Here is a 22474-nt window from a genome sequence, read left to right as displayed (position 1 = left end):
GAAAAAGTTAAAAAGCTGCTGTCACCCTGTTTTCTATTCCCTGTAAACCCGTTCAATGAATATACTTTTTTTAATATAATAAAAAAATCATTTTTCTGTTGCCAACAACAAAAATTATGATCAGTTGAATTCGAGTACTGATAAAAACCCTTGAAATAATTTGGACTAAAGAATTTCGTAGACTTCGAAATGAAGATAAGTTTTTACTTAACATTTTACTCAAGATAAGTAAGTAAATAATAGACTTTGATAAATTTTTAGTAGATAACAAAGCCAGGGTTGCAAATTTCATTGCAAGTGTGCTTCCACGTATTTTATTTTTGTTGCCCACTTTTGAAATTTTTAAAATTTATTGTCCACGAGAAAAAAGCTTTTCTAGAGCATATGTACGGGTGAAATTTTATATTATATTGCAGTGAGTTGGGCCAGACGTTTTATTACATGTTGCTCTTCTCTCTGATACTTTATGCACCGGGGCCGGCTGACACGACGTAGTGCATTACTACTTGCTATGACGTGAACTCACGGACAAAAGAGAGTAGAAATAAAAGCAGAAAAATAGAGATTAAAAAGCATGCTGGTAGAACGAGTCAGAGGTTCGTACGCTATTTTTAACGACCTTCGCTGTCTTCACAATGTCGAAGCAGCTGTCATCACCTTGCGGGGGGGCGTCATCGGCGCCTCCCTCGGCTGAAACCTTCCAACATTTTACTTATCCTCTTCCGTGCGTTCAAGCCATTTTCACCGCAAAAATAAGTAGAACAGAAATAATGGAAGAACATGGGTTAAGCAGTTGGATAATTTTTTTTTTTCAATAGTTATACAATTTGAAAAATAACGAAGCAATTTACGAAGGAACATCTAAATGTCATTAGTTGATATTTTTGTTACTTGATCTAACTTCCGTTTGCGATAAATAAGGAATAGTTCATTTATCCGAATCACTAAATTTTTGTTTATATGTGAACTAACTAAACTAATGAAACCAAATATTTTGTTCGAAGAACCTGGAACATTTGTTTATTTCTACTTAATTCACATACACTTTTATCATATATTGATTTGAATATCAAGTACTGAAGTATCTGAATGGTTTGAAAAATTTGTTGGAATGTATTTCTACATTAGCCAACGTGATTTGCGAAAAATAACAAATAATTTTGATAGTTGGATTTTTCCTTCATGTAGCTTAACAAAATCTTATCGATGTCGAACCAAATCGATTGTCTATAAAAATCCTCAAAAGAAAGTTCAGTATATTTGATGTATAATTTAGTTAAACATTGAGGAAACTTGAAAAATATTTGAAAATTATTATTTTACATGAAATTTTTCTCAATAATCACGCAATTGGATATTGTGACAGAAACAATTTAATTAATCTCGGGATTTCAATCAAGAGTTTACCGCTTATTCTATGCGATACTCGAGCTCGAATTTGTCCGAATAGAAATAAAATTTCAGTTGAAATAGTTTCCTTTACACTTGACTGTATATCGAGAAGGAACCATTTTCTAAGTCCTTTTGGAATTCTAAGAACAATACACGTTCAAATATTTGAGTTTATTAAAAAATGAAAATATAATATTTGTTTGAATATTTAAAAATTAAATCCCGCACATAGTACGACAAGGCAATTTTTACGCTCAATCAAGTTATACGTAAGCGGTCGCGTGAGTCTCGAGCACTAATTATCATGGACATCGTGAACGTCACGAAAGGGTTCGCAAGCTTAAACTCACTTATTACTTGTCGGGGTCAAATGCGGTGTTTTCCATATAGGGCCTTTCCCGTTGATCTTATCTCGAAGAAAAACAGTGACAAATTGGCCCGTAGCACAGGGTGTTGGACAACGATTCTCTTTCACTCTCTTTCTCTCCTATCCTACGTACTTTCCGCAGGCTTTATCAGAGGCGTTTTGCGGTGACATGCAACTCATGCGTGTGCTCTCTATTTTGTTATTGTACACGAAAGCTCTTGCTTTGTGTTACGGCGAGAGAGAGAGGAAGAGCGACAAACAACGTAAACACACTCTAACAGATCGATCGTGTTTCACACTCTAATTGAGCAATAAGACGTTCAAGCTGTAGAGTATAATTCAATTTCAAGCCTTATCATAAAAGAGACAGGGAAGAAGAGAAAGCGAGAAAGAGTCAAACAAACGAAGAGATAAACTTTTCGAATTGTCAAGGATTAAGAGTATGGATCAGTCGACTAACCTCACTTGGAATTTTCGAAATCGAAATTCTTTGACACAGTTTGACCGATTAAAAAAAAGCCTCTGTCAGCCTACGCAGAACGATGGCAAAAATCGACTGACAGAGCCTTTTTTTAATCGGTCAAACTGTGTCAAAGAATTTCGATTTCGAAATTTGCAGCTATCTCTCTCGCACTCACGGTTGCGATATACCGACTGATCCATCCTCTTAACCTCTGTTTTCTAACACTATCACAGATATTACGTATTCGAGTATATCGTTTAATAATTAAGTCAATTTTTTATTCGAATTTTTGTCTATTTATCAATGTTCAAGACTGCAGAAAATATATTGGGCATTGAGGGAAATTGGTTGATTGTAATCGCTATTAATTGGTCACCATGATCACATGATGAGGCCGGCAATTTAATCGATCCAAAACTTATAATACGACCCTGTTTTTTTTTGTGTTTTGTATTATTTATTTAAATATCTGCTGCCGCCGAGCGTATCGTTCCTCTGTTTATCTTCTTTCCCGGAACATTGGAGATTTCGTTCACGCTGAACGGACATCGATTCAACCATCCACGATCCAACGAGAAACAATGTAATGTTCCGTATACACGAGAATTTTCCTCTGTCTGTGTGTGTTGTGCATATAGAATGGACGAATTCACATACGATAGGTGCGCGGAGAATCAACGAAACGTGATAATTTAGGAGGCACGGAGGGAAGAGCAAGGTGTCTTATAGATAGTTGTTCACATCGATTCAACGGATTTGATGAATGTTCGATCCCAGAAATTCTCCCAGTGAAACCTCCCAAAGAACATTAATCCGATATACAATGGTTGCAATATTCGCTGATGTTGACAGAAAAATATGGGATGTAACTATTCCCTTCGAATGTGAAATTTCAGACTCGGCCACTATCATAAATTAGTGAATCTTGTAATACATTTTTTTTATTCATCAATCAAGCCGCCTTTCAAAATTAATAGCTACAGTAAACGTTTGATTCAAACTAAACTCGTATTCAGGTATCAATCAACAATAATTGAATTTTCATAGTTTCGGTTTACGTATTTTGACCTTAAATGAAAATTCTTACTTATTTCATTTTTTCCTTAAAGTAGATCATGTCCGAAGAATCGTATTTTATGGGTGTCTAAATTGGATCGATTATTACTCTCTAATGAAAAATATAATCAATTTAAATTAATGCCAGAGTTATCAATTCGAAATTGTAATTAAATTTGTTCAACTTATCTTTTGGTGAATGAAACTACAAGCCATTAATTAATCGGGGATCCATCACTGACTGAACCCCAAATTTCATTCGCCCCTGGTGAAAGTACTTTTTTTCATGTAAAAGCGTTTTATGTAAAAAATCGCATTAGAGAGCGCAAAGAGAGCACAAGGGAAAATGGACCGAGAAAAAGCAAAATTAAGAGTGCTCATTTTATCAATTTCGTTCAATTTTTAACATAATATATCTTTATTACTATCGTCTCGAATTTTTTCCCAAACCTTCATTACATACTGAGCTTGTTATTGTGTACTTTTTCATAAACTTCGTAAAAAGCGTTCATTCGTTATATGGAAAGATAAACGATTTTTACGCATAGTCCCTATAACCCTGTGTATTTTTTTCATATTTGAACACGTTTATCTAAATAACCAATAAGACGAACCCCTTAAAATTTGATATGCACGTCAGTCGATTACCCGTTTAAACTCCTTGTAAATTTCAAGACTTTCTTAAGAGAATCGATTCGTGCATGAGCTACCTGAATAGCTGCTCCGATATCCATCCAAATTAGAAGCAACTTCAGAGGATTAAGGAGGGTGGATAACGAAATAAAAATAATCAGAATTTGATCAAATTTGGTGATAACATTCTTTGGCATCAAGTATACAAATACAATTTTTTTCAAATTTTTTTACCACATGGTTGTCGAATAATTGATCATTAAATCGAAGTCCTTATGCACGAGATTTATAACTGTATATATGTAAACTCTATGCTTATACACGTGAACTTTAGTGTTCAATTACTCGAGAGCTAAGCGGTAGAAAAATCTAAAAAAATGTATATTGTCTCATATATTTTTAAAGAATACATTTACCAAATTTTATTAAATTCTTATCATTTTGAAATTTATAATATTTTTTTTAACATGGTTCAGCACGGCAACATTGTGTCGTCGCGATCCACCCTCCTTAATCACTTTTGTTAGCTTATCGAGCAGAATACTTTGAGGCAGCGTTGAAAAAACAATGATTAGATCACAAATTAGTGGAGGGATTATAACATGAATACAACAAAATAGAAACGAAATTCAACGATGTATTCGAAGCTATGGACAGCAGGATTTGAAACCGGAAGGAAATCATCTGTCGCTGACTATGAAGTGCTTGGTGTATATGCACCGGAGCGAGGTTAATGCCGGACAATGAGTTATTACCTTCTGGGATGGCGATAATGCCGCTGTGTGTCCTGCTGGTGTTCTCTCCAGTGAGCATTATGCTAACTGTTGGTCTTCGCGACCGCACTGGAAACATCACGGTGAACTACCACCATGGACACCGAGAGCTGTGACTCCATCGTCTCCGGTACATGTGCATCTTGGCTCGTTGACACACACTCTCGGTACACTCGCTGAGTTTCGGCGAGTGAGACGAGACGAGACGAGATGCGATTTGTCAGGCTTAATCCTCGAATGTACCTTCGTGCCCTTAGCTCACATACATGTACATATAAATAAGCTTCGTAACTCCGTAGCTTCGCAGCTGTCTTTCTCCTTCCCTCACTCTGTATATCGGGTGTCTACACGATGAATGAACGTATTTGAAAAACAGCAGAATGACAGATTTTCACAACCAATTTCATTCGAATCGCGATCGAAGATTCATCGTTTTTTCATTAATTTTCAATTTCCAACTTTTTTCAAATTTTCCTTCAGTATTTTATCGTGATTGAGTTTTTTACAGTATTCAATTGACTTTCTTACACGTTTTTATCGATCCATTGCCTCGAATCTTTTAAAATTCTAGTTAATATTAATAAAATCATGAATTTGGGATTATAATTGTTTATTACTGGAGTGTCTCAATGCTCAATTTCTCGGTGACTTTCGATCTGAAATTTCGATTTATATGAAAGAAATAGCATGACAGCTGGACATGAAAAATGACGATTGGTGACGGTAGAATTTTTACTTGTTACACTGTTGCAATTTTCTGTTTGTATACGTTCGAACTTTCAGTGTGGACACCCTGTGCATATGTTGCCGACTTCGGTATAGAGTTGTACACTACAAGCAGTGTGCAGAGACAAGGAAATGGAGAAAGAAGAGGGAGAGAGAGGGAACAAGTTATTGCTGAGAGCCTCAGTGATTCGGGTAATCGACTAGCCAGCCAGTGCTACAGTAGACATGGCCACAATGGAAACGTCGTAATGTAGGAACTGAGGCAAAAGCACTTACTTATGGAATAACGTGTATGGAATTGGACTAGGTGAATTAAGCTCCGAGACTCGTTATAGAATAGAAAATACGAGATATATTTTTCAACGATCCTCTGGGATTGATGGTGCTGTAATTTCGAGGATTTTAAGCATCGATGCATGCCTGGAAACAGAAATTTTATGCAATCCATTTTTTACAGGTGTGCTGGTTCTCTTTTTGACATTGTGAACCCCCGATTTTCATTGCAGTATGATTCTTCGGTTATTCCAGCATTTGCTCAGCCAGTTTTTGACACCGTCGAAGTGTTGAAATCAAACCTATTGTCGAAGCAAAACAGAAGAGCACTGAGTAAAATTTCGATTGTTTTTTAAATCACGATCATTGCAATAAGACGTAGAAAAACATGGCTCAACGTTTCGAATATCACGATTGTATTTGTCATAATGTGGGTTATTTTATATAAATTTACATGCTCCTGTGGCAATACATTCGATATTATTCTCACAGTAAATTGATGGATTACCAAAGGCATCGCTGACCCATGGCTCCGTCCTCACGGGCTGATTCGCACTGGAAATATACGCACAATGTGGTATACACATGCGTCGTGACACGTCTAAATAACTTGTTCAAAATTACTTGTCAAAAATAACTTTCGCAACAATAACTTTTGCAATAATATCTTTCGTAATAATAACTGGAATATAATAATTTTTCTGAATTATTAGAATACTAAGATATTCTCAACCATTATAATACTATGGCTATTCACACTTGTGTGCGCGTGTGTGTGTAATGTGTCAATGTGTTGTATACGACAGATATAATCGTTGTTTGAGAGAATTTATTCAGTACGGCAGTAGTCATTATATGCGATGAACTTGGATTATAAAAATGATGCTCCAATTTGTGAATAGTCAAAAAGGCAAACTGCAATTATGTTTGGATGGATATATATATATATGTCGGAGAATGACACAGAAATAAATATCACAATCACGTAATTTGTTCACTTAATTATTGAAGTATTATAATTCAGTCACTCTTTGAAATTATTATAATGAAATTTATTGATTTACATTTCGATAAACAAACTCAATTAAACATTTTATTTATTTATGAAGCGTAGTGATCTCGACGGCTGTTCGATTCGTTCTCGAACGTCTTTGATTTCACTCGAGCGTTCTGTTTTTCGTTGCTTAGCAACGTAATTTCAATGCTCTTCGAATCTCGCTCGACGCTTCATTCAATTATTTTTCTGTCAAATGATGCTTATCATGCATACTACGACATATACATATATTCGAAGTGTGAAAATATAAGCAAGCCAAAAAAAGTTATATGGCGATGTGTCGATTATCATAAAAATAAGTGTCCTGGAAGAGTCCATACATCATCAGACAAAAAAACTGCTAATCAGATTTTTAATTTTTTCATTTTGGTACTGAGCAGCCCTGGAAAGACTATTGCTGGAAACATTGTGTTGTAGATATTGTAGTTCGAAAAGAAAATGCTTCAGTTCTGTGGCCGAAAAATAAAAATTATCATATTCAAGTTATTATTACGAAAAATATTATTGCAAAAGTTATTGTTGCGGAAGTTATTTATGTAGAAGTTATTTTTGAATAAAGTTATTTTGAACAAGTTATTTAGACATGGACCCACATACGTAGAGAGCTTGAGAATTGCTAATTAGAAGCGTGTCATGATTCCAAGGAATTCGAGAATGGCAAATGCATGAAAATTAATTCAACGAATACAGAAACTCTTCGAAAAGTGCCAATAGATTCTAAATTACGTGCAGCACTATGAAGCGAGATTAGTTGGATCAATGCAATCGCTTCGCGGAATGCGAGATTGTTATGTTCGCAAGGATCGCAATTTCTCCCGGGATTCGATCCTTGCTAACGAGTTTTGGTACACACTGTACGTGTATGTCCATAGTTTTGTTATCCCGCCCTTTCTCTCTCCCTCTCACGCGTCCACGCATAATCGTTAACGCAATATCGGAATTGTAGGTGGCGTCAACAGTCTCTTCCTTCAACATCGCCAACATGCTGACTACGACTGCTCCTCAACCCCTCCATTTCCGTCGAGGCGTCATAGAATTCTCGCTAATGGCCGGAGGGCAACGTGTATAGACCCACGAGAATCAGCATCTGATGAACGTGATTAAATTAATCAGGGCCTTCATCATTGGGCAAGCGACGGAAGCTCATGACTATATATTATTCTACGGGCCAATCGTTATTGAAACCTTCGATTAAATTTTGACGCAATGTCAACTGGAAAAAATGGCTCTTGAAATGGTCGTGACCGGAATTCCCACTGGTTTCGAAAACTTTCAGTATTTTTCATCCCTAGAAAACACGGCCAAGTGTGGCTCAGAGTCGGCCAATGTTGAGCCGATTGTGAATTTTTTCTAGGGCTGTAGAGGAGAGTGAGGCAAAGCGGAACACGAAAAAGCGGAAATTTCAATTTTTTTCGGTTTCTGCTTGGAATTTACTGGCCCGAATTTTTTTTCACCGTGAAGAGGTTTCTGCGATTTTTATAGATTATGGAGCAACTTCAAATGAGTACAGGGACGAGAAATATCATCGGTAAATAAAAGAAACAGAGGAGAAACTCAAGAAATAAAATGAGTTCATTTCGTTCTGACGTTTTGCCAGGGTAACATGAAATTTCGTGTCCCCGAATCGAACGTTACCCTTCTCTCAATAAATTCGATCCAATTTATTTCCTTAATCCCACATAAATGTACTCAATTATGCATCCTCGCAGTAATACGTGGAAGAATTGTCATTTAACCTGGTTAGCACTCCTTTGGGACAAGTGCTTTGACGTTCTCGTGGCTGATAAAAATGAGGGCTGTTAAAGAACGTACTTCAGCTAATTTGGACGATTCCGAAAACGCCCCGAGGGATAGAACGAGAGAGAGGGAGGTTGTAGGAGATTCTCATCCTTCTTCATTCGGCGCGGTTTTAGCTTTTAGCGCCAGCCGATTTATACAGTGATACAAAGTTCCATATAATAGCCTGATACTTGGGAGGAAACATCGTCCTGACCTTACCACGTGTCTCGTAGTTAAACGAGCTCATTAGTAACGTAGATCTAGTGGAGAAGATCGAGGGCTCTTCGCTGAGGAGTAATGGTCGAGCTAAGGCGAACCTACCTCAAACCTCTCTCAGACTTTAGATCATTCTGCCACTTATAATTTGTACGAAAAAATGGAATATTCAAATTCCTTGGAATCATACGTTCTCTTTGCTTCTTTGAGTAATTAAGAATATTTTGTGAATAAAATGATGAATAATAAATAACAATTGTGAATAATTTTTCAACGTTGAGCAGTTATATCGAAATTCTTGTGATAATTTGAAGACTTCGAGTGAAATTTTATTTTTATCAACATTTTTTCTCCCTTACTGCGGTGAAGTACGATGAGAAAATATTTTGCATGATAAATTTTACTCTCTCGTGAAGTTTCCGTTGGATGATCCGCTGTATAACGTTAATGAATTCAGTAACAGTGAATGTTCCATAGCGTATTAATGAATATCCATGGAGAAATACACAAATTTTGTTTAGACTCCATCTACTCCAGCAATAAAATCTTTTCGTTGTATCGTTCCATTCTCATCAACTAAACTCCGGCATGCATTATTGAGAGCACTTCTATTGGTAAGGTTCAATATTTTCATTAAGTTGAAATGAAAATGCAATGGAAAATCAACAAAAATGTGTGGCGCATCAGTTTTCAAATTTAAACATTTTCAAATTCCAATAAATTTTCATCTGCTCGAGCAACAAGAATGATGAGCAATTGTGCTCTTGAATATCATAAAAAAACAATTCCGAACATCACATTTTTCATTCATAAATATTCAATAAAAAAAGGGGGAAAAAAAACAACAGCGACTGGACAAAAAATCGTACAAGTCACAAGATTGCAAATCCAGAAAAGACTTTTCGGGTAACGACCCGAAATATTGACGTCGTGGCGAACTAGAATAGTGAGAATGAATTTTACGATCTAGATTCTGGGACAGCACGTGCTCTACCGGCTGGCAAACTCGATTACGATATGTATTATACGAGCCCGAGCAGACGTAATAAAGAAAAAGAGCCCTGTGTCGCTTTAGTGAGCTGTGCCACCTTATCCGATCGTTTTCTTAAGTATAGTCGGAAATCTGCTCACACGAAAGAACCACGTCGCATATGAATACCCGGAAAAAGTATTTTTTGCCAAGTAATTGTAGAAAAAATGGCAAGAAAGGGACGGTGCAAAATTCTTCAGGGAACCAATCTTTAATTACACGGAGAAAACAAGGCCGAAAATTCTAGAGGAAAGTACTAAGAATATAGTATTTCGGGGACAGTATATAACTGGATTGCAGCATTAATTCGAAGAGCAGTAATAAGAAATGTTCTATCCACCGTAATAAAAAGACTCATACCTTTTATTCAAAAGACTCAACAGTTTTTTTTCTATAAGCATAGTAAAAAATTTTTTCAGTCACTTCAACTGTTTGTATCGTAAAGTATGCTCGAACAACCCTGAAAAAAAACTACATGGATGATAAAATATCACACGTATTCGATGTATATTCGTGTATTTATCATAGAATTTACTATGCTGACAGTCAAAATTTGTGATTTACAATACATTTCCATTTATTGTGAGTGCTAGTCTGAGATGATGAATAACACTTAAAAACAAAACGAAATAGTATGGTTCTCACGTGCATTACTTATTTTTGCTATGCACATAAAGCTGTTTACAATTCAAAGGATGAAATATTGGAAAATTCAAAAAATACTATGCCTTTTGTAATCGGTGCCTAAATACTTTGAAAATTCTTGAAAAACAATATATTCCTCGCTTTCCAAAACGAATCCGTTTCCTCCGTGTAGCTTAAAAAAATTGTATTCTCGATCAAGCAGAAAGCACTTTTTATGAAACTCACATCACTGGTTAGCTGTAAATATGGTTTTGCATTAAAAAGCGACACTTCAAAAGCATTACCTTGCGTTCGAAGCTTTCCATCCAACGATGCGACGAAAATGTCATTGTACCAACAAAAGCTTCGCTGTATCAACAAATTTTATTCTCCTCACGATTCATTGGTGCAACTAAAAAAATCACTGAATTGACAAATTTCATATCTCAGTGCATATTTCTTATATTCTCTTATAAATATTTGCAGGTTCAGTTGAGGAAAAGAGTGACGAAGGATTGGCAGTTTACCATAAATTTTCCACGTGCTCGAGCTGACCTAGTCGCACTCGAAGGGATCCTCTCGCGGGTAGGAAAGATAGTAAAACCTCTGCAGGAGAGAAAAAAAGAAAACGAAAGAGGGCTTCGAGGACTTGGAACCCGAATCCAGGCGAGTGAAAAAAAAATACTTATATACGTGCGGATAAAAAGAGTAAAGGGAGGGAGAGAGGGAGAGAGTCCATTTAAATATCAGCAACAGGAAGCCAATCTTCTCTATTCGCCCGCCGGAAATTACTTTCGACCGTGTGCGCCGTTCTCGTGTTGGCTTTAATGTGATCCACGTTGGCTACTCTCTCGCGTTCTCGTTGATGCAGCGACGATTCGAAAAAGACGAGAAATTTATAATAAAATTGAGGCTGGCCATGAGGGAAACGAAGGGAAGGGGTGTGAACTTTTTTCATCTCTCTTTTCCCGGCTTTTCTCGTATCGATGTATACGTATTTCCCTTATTCCCAGAGGCTCGCCACAGCCTTTTCACTAGAGAGATCTTTTTACTCCATTCCAGATAATAAATGCTACCGAATTAATGTCGTAATGCACTTCTCTTGAGTATTCTCTTTTCGTTATTTCACATTATCTCTGATGATCGGAGTGTATCCTAAAAAAACACATTTTCTCACATTTTGGCACGTTGCTATCTGAATTATCGATCACCTTAATCGTATATCCGTTCGAATGCGATCATTATCCGCATTGAAATAAAAACTGTGATGCATCTCGAAAGTTGCTTGACTAATAGAAAAGATAGAAAATTTGAGACGAAATTGTGACTATTGAAAACACAAAGTAACGGTAGGTACACATGGGAGTTGACCATTTTTTTAAACCAATTTTTCGAAATATAAACTTACGATCGAATTTTCGGTTAGCAACGATAATTCGGAACTTTGGATTAAACTGTTTTAACCAACGACGTTGAAACGCAGGAAATTTTGTTTTCGTCAGTCATTGTCTCGATTTTTTAAATGAAGTATTTTTTCAAAAGCTACTTCATTTACGCACTCCAATTTGACGAATCAAATTTTAGTTTTGGTGAAGAAAAAAAAAGGAATTTTAAAGCTATAGAACGACAGAAATTCGCAAAAAAATTGTATCTTTTCTCCAAATAACCAAATGTGTTTTCATTGTAATTTCATTTTTCGATGATCAATAATGCAGCTGTTTCGCAATACAACGAATTCGCGAGTTATTATTCTGTATTCCAATTGAAATGAGTCCCCTTCAGTGGTGTTTCCTTTCGTTCTGGATTGTAACATATAACATTCTGGTCTAAAGTATGCTGGGCGAATTTCGTGGGTGTCTGAACAGGTTTGGTTGAATAAATTACAATAATTTTTATTATAAAATCTCATTCAGTTACGAATTTCGTAGGTTCTCACAAGATAAATGAAAAAGTACAATAAACTATATATTTAAAATATTTGAAAAGTGCCCCGGAGCGCGATTGCACAGCGCGCATGAAAAGCCTCACGCAATATCCATCGTAGCGCGAATATGCCCTTGTTCACAGAGATTCCTCGTAACCAACTGGTGCCCGGCGTCGGGTGAGAGCCCAGACAACTGTAAATTCACGTAAATTCGTCGACCATGACGTGATGCAGAACGAGAGCGAGTGGAAGAGAGAAGGGATGAAAATTGCATCGCGGTTCGAAAAAAAGATTGGACGAACGCGGACGTTAAATTGCGAGGGTTAAATATGTTCCTATACAATAGCGATCAAAGCTGATTTATCACCCGTGAAAAGGCTTTGATAAATACGGATGAAGTTCGTTAGAGAACACGTATCTGGTTTTTCAGTTGACTCTTCTTCCGGGCAAATAACTTTGACTGGTCTTGAGACCTTTTCAAAAATGAATTTTTAATGATTTAAGTAAGGAGAACTGAGCAGTCAAATCTTTTCTGCGGCTATTAATGATAACGGAGAAAAAACGAAACACGCATCGTCAATAATTTCGCGTTCGGATGTACCGGGGCAATAATTTTGAACGATCGTTTATGTGTATGTAGGTCGAGGTGCAGTGAGAAGTGTGAAAAGCAAATATTGAAGCGTGTGAACGGACGATCCGTGAATTCGGGGTGTGAATAATGCGCCATTTAAACGGGGGCGTCCGGTCATCGAGGGAGCATGCCGTTTATGCCGCATCAGAGTTCGCCAAATTTATTCCACTGCTGCCCTCTCTCTCACTCTCTTTCTTTGCCTACCTCTCTTTACAAGCATTTTGCTAGCCGTGCACATGGTCAAACAGGACGTAGACGTGAGGGCACATCCCTGCACACAGGGTGACCCAATTTGCCCCAACCTATATACTCGATACTCCAATCTATTTCATTCCCTATGAAACGAGCCTGATGAATGTTTTGTATTTTCATGTTCTCTCATGTATTCTACTCCATTTTAGTTTTTTTTTTTTCGAAGCAGCACTATCGTATGCACTGACGATAGAGCAACGATGCAAAATTAAATGACGAATTGCAATCATAAGTACATAACTTAATTGAATTACTTTCCTTTTGTGAATTTTTCTTTCATTCAAACGTTTATTTTCAATTTTTTCATCGAGGAAGTTGACTTTCTTGTCGTGAAATTCCACAATTTCAATTGCTCCTGGAATGAAAACATTTCAGATGTTTTTAGAAATTCGTCTCGCTTGATCATTGAGATTCGACTCAGCTTTTCCGAATCATCAACACCCTGTGTATCTTTTCATGGACACGTACACATTTTTGACTTCCCGACGAGGCATATGCACGCCAGCGTCGCTCGCGTGTTGGCTTTCGTGATGAATGCTCGCATTAAAATGTCAGCCGTTATACCCCGTCTCGTGGATATAGTCAATGCGAAGAGGTGGACAGCACATGGATATATAGAAAGTTATAGGACCCTACTGCTGTACAGCGGAATGTACGAGCAAGGATTTCGTCCGTCCAAACGTTTGCGCACACCTATCATCGTCCACAGATGGACAGAAGTGCTGTAAACTCACTTGCGCATGTAAATATGAACGGAGCAATGAAAAAAAAAACCAAATTTCTCAATATATTTTTATGTCGTGGAAAGTACGTCGACGGTATAAAAAGACACTCGAAGGTTTTCTTTCCTTAATTTGTCAATGTCAAATTTTAGTTTGAATCTCAATCTTTCGATTACACTTGTGTAAATAATGGTGAAAAGTAAATGAACGAATAGCTCGCACTACTTACACGAACTCGAACGATAAAGCTCTTGATGGCGAATTTCAAATTAGAGATCCCCATATTCGGAAGACGAAATTATTCGTCGTAAGCTTTTTATCGTTAGATAACGATTTGAAAGATAATTGAAAGAGGAAGAGAAAGCGGGCGATAAAAAGAGAGAGGAAAGGAAATAAAGAGTGAATTACCCAGCGGTTGAGCGACTTCCTCGTCAATAGTTCCAATTCATCTCGTGAGATTCGTATAATCATCGAAGGCGCAGAGTAATTCGTAAAGTTTTGATTGAGAGTAAGAAATATATATGAAATCGTTCACGTGTCAACGAATTTACGTAAGATGAACGATCGAACTTGCTTAAGTGTACGTACAAGCCCATAACCCACTTTATCCACTTCAATTCTTGTCGTTTGGTTAAACCTGCGGAGTAGTGTGTTTACTGAAAACTCTCGAGCACGAGGATCCGCGAAGATGAGTTAAGCAAAGTCAAGCTTCGCAAGAAGCGCTCCGGTGCTTTTCGCACTGCTGGTAAATTCGCTTGAGAATCCCGGAAATCTTAGAAAAGTGGAGGATTGAAGCTAAATGTTATCTACTGGTCTACAAAAGCTGTTCATTCGATTCGACGACTGCCGTACGAAGGAAGTCGAATCCTGAAAATTTTGCACGAGAGAGGATAATATTACAGCATTCATGAGAATCGTTTTATTGTCATAATTAACATTAATAATTTTATAGTGCAAATACATTTTTTCATTTATTTTTAAAATGGAAGTAATTAATTCAGAAAACTACATTTGATGGGGTTCGGGAAAAAAGGAATTTAGTGGAACTTCCTCTTTTGTTACTGTTTCCAATTCTTTTTTGTGCCAATATTACCATTTTCCGAGAGTGAAGTATTTAAAAAAGATTTCACGTTGAGGCAACTGATTCTGCTTCCGGAAGCGGAAAAAGCTGTCGGATATTTTTTTCTCTGAAATCAAATGAGTAAGCGGAATCGAATATTCACTACTGTTGATTTTAACGAATTCACAAAAGGACAAAAAACCAGTCGGATATTTGATTTTCAAAATCACATTTCTTCACTTGTAATAAACGTTATGAACGTTAATAATTATCATTTGTTAGCAATTTTTTAATTCTTCGAGGATTCTTCACATACTTTGGAAAATATTCGGTACGAGTGTAGTGGTACGAAAGATGGTACGAAGTTATAGAATTTTTTAAATATTTCATAGGCTCAGATTTTTTCAAGGATCCAACGTCAAAAAATATGTCATGTTGTTTTTTTTTCTTCGTAATATTGAACTGACGAAATTCCCATGAAAATATAGACAATTCTAATAATGTTATTGGCAATATTTTCAGGCCTCTATTAAAAAATATCATTTTATTCAGGGATTCGATATTTTGCAAAGAAACGGTTTCGCAATATCGCAGTTGTCGTCGTCCATGCCGTCTGCATTTTTGACGATGCGAGCACAATGCTGCGAGCCTTTATAATTGTCGGGGTTGTTGGGGAAGATTTTGGACCATTTAGCCCAGCCTGTTGATGCAAGAGGCTCATCCGTCACCGTCACCCAATCTCCCTCCTCGAACTTGTCATGCAAACCAACCCAAGCGTCTTCGATCGAATTTTCAGTCATCATTTGAACCACGCTCGTTTGCTCAAAATTGCTCCGAATTACTGCCAAATGACCTGTGCAAGGATACAAGAAAATTTGAGTTCACACATGTTTTTGAAAAACTGAAAGATTTTGTCAAACGTTTTTTTCCATCTACCTTAACCCTTCGTGGTCACACATTCTAGAAAAAACGTGCTATTCACACGGGGTCGGAATGACCCCAGCCATGTTTAAACGCTCACCGCGTCGTCAGTATCGTTCCGAACGACACATCAAAATTCACGATATTAGTTTGAACCTTCCCGCGAATCAGAATATCATGGAAAAAAATTTTATCCAATTTTCAAAACAGCTAAATAAATTAACACCAAGTTCATGTTTTAGAAAAGACTATTTTTTACTAAAAAAATCATAACTCTGGCAATGCTTTAACCAGCTTCCTCGGGCGCCAATAATTTAAAAATTCTAGATTAAAGTTGTTCTTGGGGTCATTTTGACCCCCGGGGACCACGGAGGCTTAACAATACAGGCGAGTGGGTTCCTGATAACTTTGCTTTTTTATTTCTGTGTTAAACGTATCATGTGAGTTCATGCTACGTGTGCTCATTGACAAATTAAACTTTTCGGTATCTCCACGTTTCGGCAGGACCCTAAATTTCGTCGGTGCGGATTAATCATAAAGTAGAAATCGGACACTAACCTCCTTCCTCGACGCAAGTTCTCCTCGCCTTACTCCAGGGGAGATGTCTGGCGTGTACCTTCAATGCGCCAATCCCCGGAATGACACGATAATCAGAGCGAGTTCCATTTGCAACTTGGCTCAAACCGTTGGTCAATTCCACCGAGAATTTTTCCGACGGACGACCGTGAACGTTGAATATTATATTTGCAGCGTGAAAATTGTACTGTCCACCCGGAAAACTCGGTGCTGCCGGTGCAAAAATTCTCTCTGGGCATTACATGTCACGTCATAGGAATTCGGAGGCAATTCTTTTCCATCATTCATTCACCAAATTGTGTCAATTTTCATAAACGTCAAAACTATTGACATCCATCGGACATGCCTCGAAATATAACTCAAAAAACTCCACCCAATTTTACAGCGAGAATCTTCAATAAAAAGTTTTCTGGACGAAACATTTTTATTGAAAACACTTCAGCGATTTATAACCGATGGTCAAGCAGCGTACAAATTATTTTGCAGAGTGTTTCATCTCCCAAACTTACACAAAGTTTCCGATGATCCTTCCCCATTTTTCTTCTGAGCCGGCCAAACTGCGGAAGTTAGGTTGATACTAGTGTCCGTTAGTTTTTTCTGCGCTCCGATTCCGTGCAGTTCTTGGCCCACGAGGAATATCAAAACGAACAATTTCCACATACTTGGTTTTTCGGTTATAACAATGCGATTACGTGTGAATTTATTTTTATGCGTTATCTCGGGACACAACGCGACGTGACGAATGGCGAAAGTACTCTGACGGAGCATACGAGATAAATCTTCAATTTATATCGGCACAGTACAAGAGGGGAAGTCCAGTTCATCGAGGAAAAATAATTCGCAGCCTGACTGCGACTCTCAGGAATTGGTGTAAATTTTTTTACGTTAATGCTTCGTCAATTTCTAATTCTGTCGCATTCTTTCTGAAAACATATTTAAACAAAAATACAATCATTCGTGAGCAGCTTGGGAAAATAGACGGGGATTGTGAAAATGTCATCAAAATCCAATTTGCTGTGGAGTTATTTGACCCTCGGAGGATTTTCGGAACGAAAATTTTTCAATTGTGATCGTTGCAATTGGAAACAAAAAATTACAACTTAATTTTCATCGAAAATTCTTTTATTTAAACAAAATTTTGTGTTTCATAAACACTGCAAGTAATATATCCTGACGATATTTTCACGACTATTGGAGAAACTCTCATATTTCGTGCTATCGGCTTTAACGCCGAGTCGAACTGCAATTCCAACTCACAGAAACCAATAAAACAAATTGCTACGAAATTGGACGAGGAATTTTTGTTCAACTTCAATTTCGAAAGAATTTTATAACAAAAGGGTTTCCGAATTTTCTATCAACACTCAGTTTTAAAATAGATTGAAGGTGTGGTTGCTTTGGAGTCAAACTAGAATTTCCAATGGATTTTTTCACACGAAAAAGTTCAAAGAGTTTTTGGACATTATTTTATCTGCAAGCCCAAACGACTTTTCACATATCCCGTAAAAGATCACGACGGAATTTGCATGGGTTTTGAAATGACTGAGGAAATGAAGAAAACAGAAACATATTGATTTCCTGATACAGAGGAGAACAGTAATAAAAAGTAAATTTGAATGGCAAAAATTCTTTTTTTATAATTTCCTTTTGAGTTTTAAAATACCGAAAAAAAAAATCACATCTTTTCGCATCCGGTGCAAAGTATACATAATCTTACATTTCTGTTATCAATAGCATCCTATTGAATTGGAATTGCGATCGAATTAACAAACTATTCGGCACCCATATTCGTTCAGGAATGTAAAATCATGAATACAAATTTCCCCAGTTTCTCCGACGATCTAGCATTCCGGACGAGCTCTCGTATTGTCGTTCCGAACTCAACGATTTTTCGTGCAAACACAGGCTGCCACATACACATTTAAACGTGAACACAATTTTCCGAATTCTATTCGCCACTGGTACGAAAAGAAAAAAAAATATGAAAAAAAAGAATTTTCAATAGTACTGCAGACATTGCATTCAACTGGAGGGCGAAAAATATCTGTGTGTGCGGACGTAATTTCGTGATTCGACACTTTTCAATTGAACGAAGTGGTACTTTTGCGTATTACATATGATTCACGAATTTCTATATATCTGTGCTCGTGTCAACGTAGAATATTCTTGAATATATCTCGCAAAATTATGTTCCTCAACTTTAACTCAAACTACGAAATACAATAAAAAATTGAAGTTTATTGAAAAAGCTTACAATATTAAAAATCAAATTTGAATTTGTTGAAAGGAAACTTGAATGCTGGCAAAATCATGTTGAATTTGTTTAACTCAACAATATTATATCAGTTAATAATTATTTTTTTTGCATAAAAAATACGTTTGAATATCGCTGATAGGAATACGCCGTCGGTTCAGGATCCGGACGCACATTCCTATCGATGGGTTTCCCCTTAATGTTTATCTTTTTTTCTCGTGCTCTCGAGTGCTGGAGTCGGAGAGCGATTAAAACTGGTTGCTGATGCACAAACATACAAATTTGCCAAGAAGTTTTTTTGTTTTTTACCGCCAAATTAATTCGTTATGAAACTGACATACGTCCAGGAAGAAACACATTAAGGAATAATTTGTCTGGATTTTAAAAGCTTGAAAATTTCATCTACCGAGTTAAACTGATCGCTAAAAGAGAGAATGATTTGGAGAGCATAACGATTTTGATCAGTTGTACTGAGCAGATGCAAACGATGATGAGGCACGATCAATTTTTAGTCTTTAATTTGTGGCTGGTAAAAAAATCTTTTGACAGTAACAATAAATTAGGACGAAGATAGTAGGGAAAGAGAATTGGAATGAAAGAAAGAGTGAGAAAAAAAGGGGGTGCGAGAGTACGTAAAAGGAAAAAGTACGAGATCGTATATATACTAGACCTTCGAGGAACGAGGAACTCGGTAAATTTTTCATTACAACCTGACACTTTCCTACATGGGAGAAAATGACGGGGGCACTCGCCTGTGAAATTGAAATAACCGACGATCGAAAAACGGCTCGATCAATTTTTCCCGAACGTTGGGAAGCCCAAAAAAACCAGAACGAGGTAGCGAGGGGGGAAGACGAGAAGAATGTATGAGAAGTGAAGGAAAGTTATCTGCAAAAAGGAGAAAACGATGATGAAAGGTTTTGTGCTCTAGGACACGTTTTATACCTCACAGAAAACGACACCGAACGCAAAAGTGACCACAGGAAATGTAATTTTCGTGAATAAAACTTGTCCCTTCGTCCGCTTTTTTTTCATACTTTTACCAATGTGAATATTTCAGTGCACCGACTCCATCTTTTCGTATCTCATTTGAATTATCAAGGATCGATCGATATCCTGAAATTTTATAAAATCTCTGACGGATGCTATAAGACGTCTAAAAATTCTATACACTATTTCCGGTCTATTTTGTACTCCCGACAATCGTGCTTATCGAAAATTTTCAGTCCAAAAATCCTGACAACTGCAATTGTGAGTTTAAAGCACTCACACATAGTGATTGAACTTTATCTTTAAAACTCTATGTTTTGCACAAATTGCGCTCGACGATGACGTTACAATGATTAATGATCGACTTCGTGGGACAGTTCCAATTCAATAATCACATAATTAATTGATTGATTCTATTTTTTTTTCGGGTTACCTCACCTTTCTTTCATCTCGCTGAACCAGGATACGAACCATTCGAACTAATTCTCACTCGTTTGTCAATGTCACAGCAGTCACCAAACCCAAAACAGTATCAATTGTTTTTAAATTATCACAACTTCGAATTTGTTTGACATCAGTATTGAATGATTATTTGTAAAATATTAAGTTTTTGTAATTCTTAAAAGTATTTTAAAAATGTTGAATATAATATTTCAAAATTGATGACTCTCATTTCCTTTTCCTCACATTACAAATATCGATGATTCCTGAAATAATTTCAAATTGGTAGTTTGCATTGGACATTCCAAAACTTCACACGTTTGTGTGAAACCTTAATTTTCTCCCATTGGAGTATAATCTTCCGACAGACTTTATTTGCGAGCTACAGAAAATTCTCTCGAGGATGTGCCTCGTGGCACAGAAGAGAACTTCCCAGAGATCCGGAATCAGGGGTTTCAAAAACGAAATGAGTTTTCTTTATATAAGAAAAAAAAACCTTTAAAAAATGCGATATTATCGGTATCATAGAGAGAATTTTCTCCGAAAAAGTTGGCCCCAACTTTCGATGAATATTATAAAAGCTAAGAGATTGTCATGCAAAGTTATCATGTAAATAGTTTATTAGATAAAATTTATCAATTAAACGAAATCAGAGGCAGATTTGACATAATATTTTCAATTAAACCAAACGTTTTTTACGTCTCGACGAATTCGGTCAAGTTATTTTTGATAGAATGGGACGCGTATTTATAGAAATTATTATAATTATAAAATCTTGACACATTATAATAATTTTTCAGTAGATTTTACCATTTTTTGGTAAAAATGATTTACCTCCTGTAAATAAAATTGCTTTTTCCTCTTATTTGTCTCGTTCCACTATTCAACGTTGTTCATATTTCCAAGGAACGACTGGGAGGATGGATGAAAAGATTTTTAACGAGTTATACATCTCTCCACTGATGTTTACTGCATTTTTCCATGCAGAGATCTCTTTACAAATGAACGAATGAAGTTAGAGAAAAAAAAATATTCTCAAGTTGGAAAATAACAGCTGAGGATATCCTTTCCGGTTTCAGGTCCGACTTTCCGGATTATACGAGTCGGAAGGATTTTGCATTCCGCGTGTTTACGCCACCCGAGAAATAAGAGGCTAAAATTAACCGAGCTCTCAGGCCACAAAAGGAAAAATACAACGACCATACTCTCCAGCAACAACCCTCCCTTGCATCTTTTTCACATCCTGCAATTCTCTTTTCGTTTGTACTATTCGCACTACAGTCCGTTGCTACTCTATCGAATTGGAAAAGTTTCGAAATCCTGTACTGAGACGAAAAATTTATTTTTATATACTCAACCCATTGTGTTGGGAAAAAATTGTTGAAAACAGCAACTCTTTTGTCGGATGATGAATCGTTCATTTTAATCGACTAAATCACATTCGTTGTGCTGACAAACCAATGTTTTGTAGACAGAAATGAAAACAGTTTCCACAAACAGCATTCTTTGCAGTGTAAGAGGAAGAAAATAATTGAAATTCATTTGCAATATCATTCTTCGACCTTAATTTTCACGGGTCCTGGTACACAAAACCGTAGATTTGTATGAGTAGACATTTCGTATCATTCACTATCGGCAAAGCCACAGAGGCGCAGACCTTCGTAACGCTTTATTCCCTTGATACAGATTTCGTTTCAGCGAATGATAACGTATACAGACACGAATACCGCAAGAACCTTGCCATACCTCGCGTCTTTTGTACCTCCCGAGTAATTAAAACATTTCGGTGCGCGTGAATGCCGACGCAGCGGCTCACAAAAACTCGTTCTTTTGAGCTGGCTGCTGGGCTATTTTTCTAGTATTTCTGTGGATTTTCATTTTTCTCCAGACGAAAGAAGATAACGTGTAGTTATAGTAGCAGCTATATTTATATACATTCGAAAAAAAAAAAAAACATTTGCAGATTTCGATTTTACAAACAAAGAATTATACAAACTCTATTACAAAGAATGTAGTATGGATTGATTGATTGAATATATTTATGCCTTAAACTATGCATCCGAAGTAATAACAATAGTAAATAAAGGAGATCATACAATAACATAAAATTGAATCATCCAAATAAATCATAAAAGAAAATTTTCAGTAATGAAAACAAGCAAAAAATGCTAGTATTGCATAGAAAAATAAAAAAGAAACAATAACAATAAGAAATCGAAAAATAAAACTATCTTAAAGTAATAACAGAAAAAAAAACAAATTAAGAATATTCATAACAAAAATAGTGTATAGTCCTAGTGACAACGAGCAGAAA

General features: G+C 36.5%; 1 protein-coding gene and 1 long non-coding RNA gene across 2 annotated transcripts in view; one reads left to right on the top strand and one right to left on the bottom strand.

The window, feature by feature from the left end:
• Positions 1 to 11475, top strand: part of LOC122409466 (uncharacterized) — a 64514-nt gene extending 53039 nt beyond the window's left edge. The window contains exon 5 of the long non-coding RNA XR_006260705.1: positions 10876 to 11475. This is a non-coding gene — a long non-coding RNA (uncharacterized lncRNA). The remainder of the gene's footprint in view (positions 1 to 10875) is intronic.
• Positions 11476 to 14822: 3347 nt separating this feature from the next.
• LOC122415270 (hemolymph lipopolysaccharide-binding protein-like) lies at positions 14823 to 17224 on the bottom strand. Its single transcript, XM_043427257.1, has 3 exons — positions 16985 to 17224; positions 16458 to 16685; positions 14823 to 15831 (listed from the first exon to the last, which is right to left on the bottom strand). The coding sequence occupies exons 1-3, from the start codon at positions 17133 to 17135 to the stop codon at positions 15527 to 15529; spliced, it is 684 nt and encodes a 227-aa protein (XP_043283192.1). The 5' UTR covers positions 17136 to 17224; the 3' UTR covers positions 14823 to 15526.
• Positions 17225 to 22474: the final 5250 nt, after the last annotated feature.

The sequence above is a fragment of the Venturia canescens genome, chromosome 1 (genome assembly GCF_019457755.1).
Source record: "Venturia canescens isolate UGA chromosome 1, ASM1945775v1, whole genome shotgun sequence".
Taxonomy (NCBI): domain Eukaryota; kingdom Metazoa; phylum Arthropoda; class Insecta; order Hymenoptera; family Ichneumonidae; genus Venturia; species Venturia canescens.
This window is presented reverse-complemented; position numbering and strand designations above follow the sequence as displayed.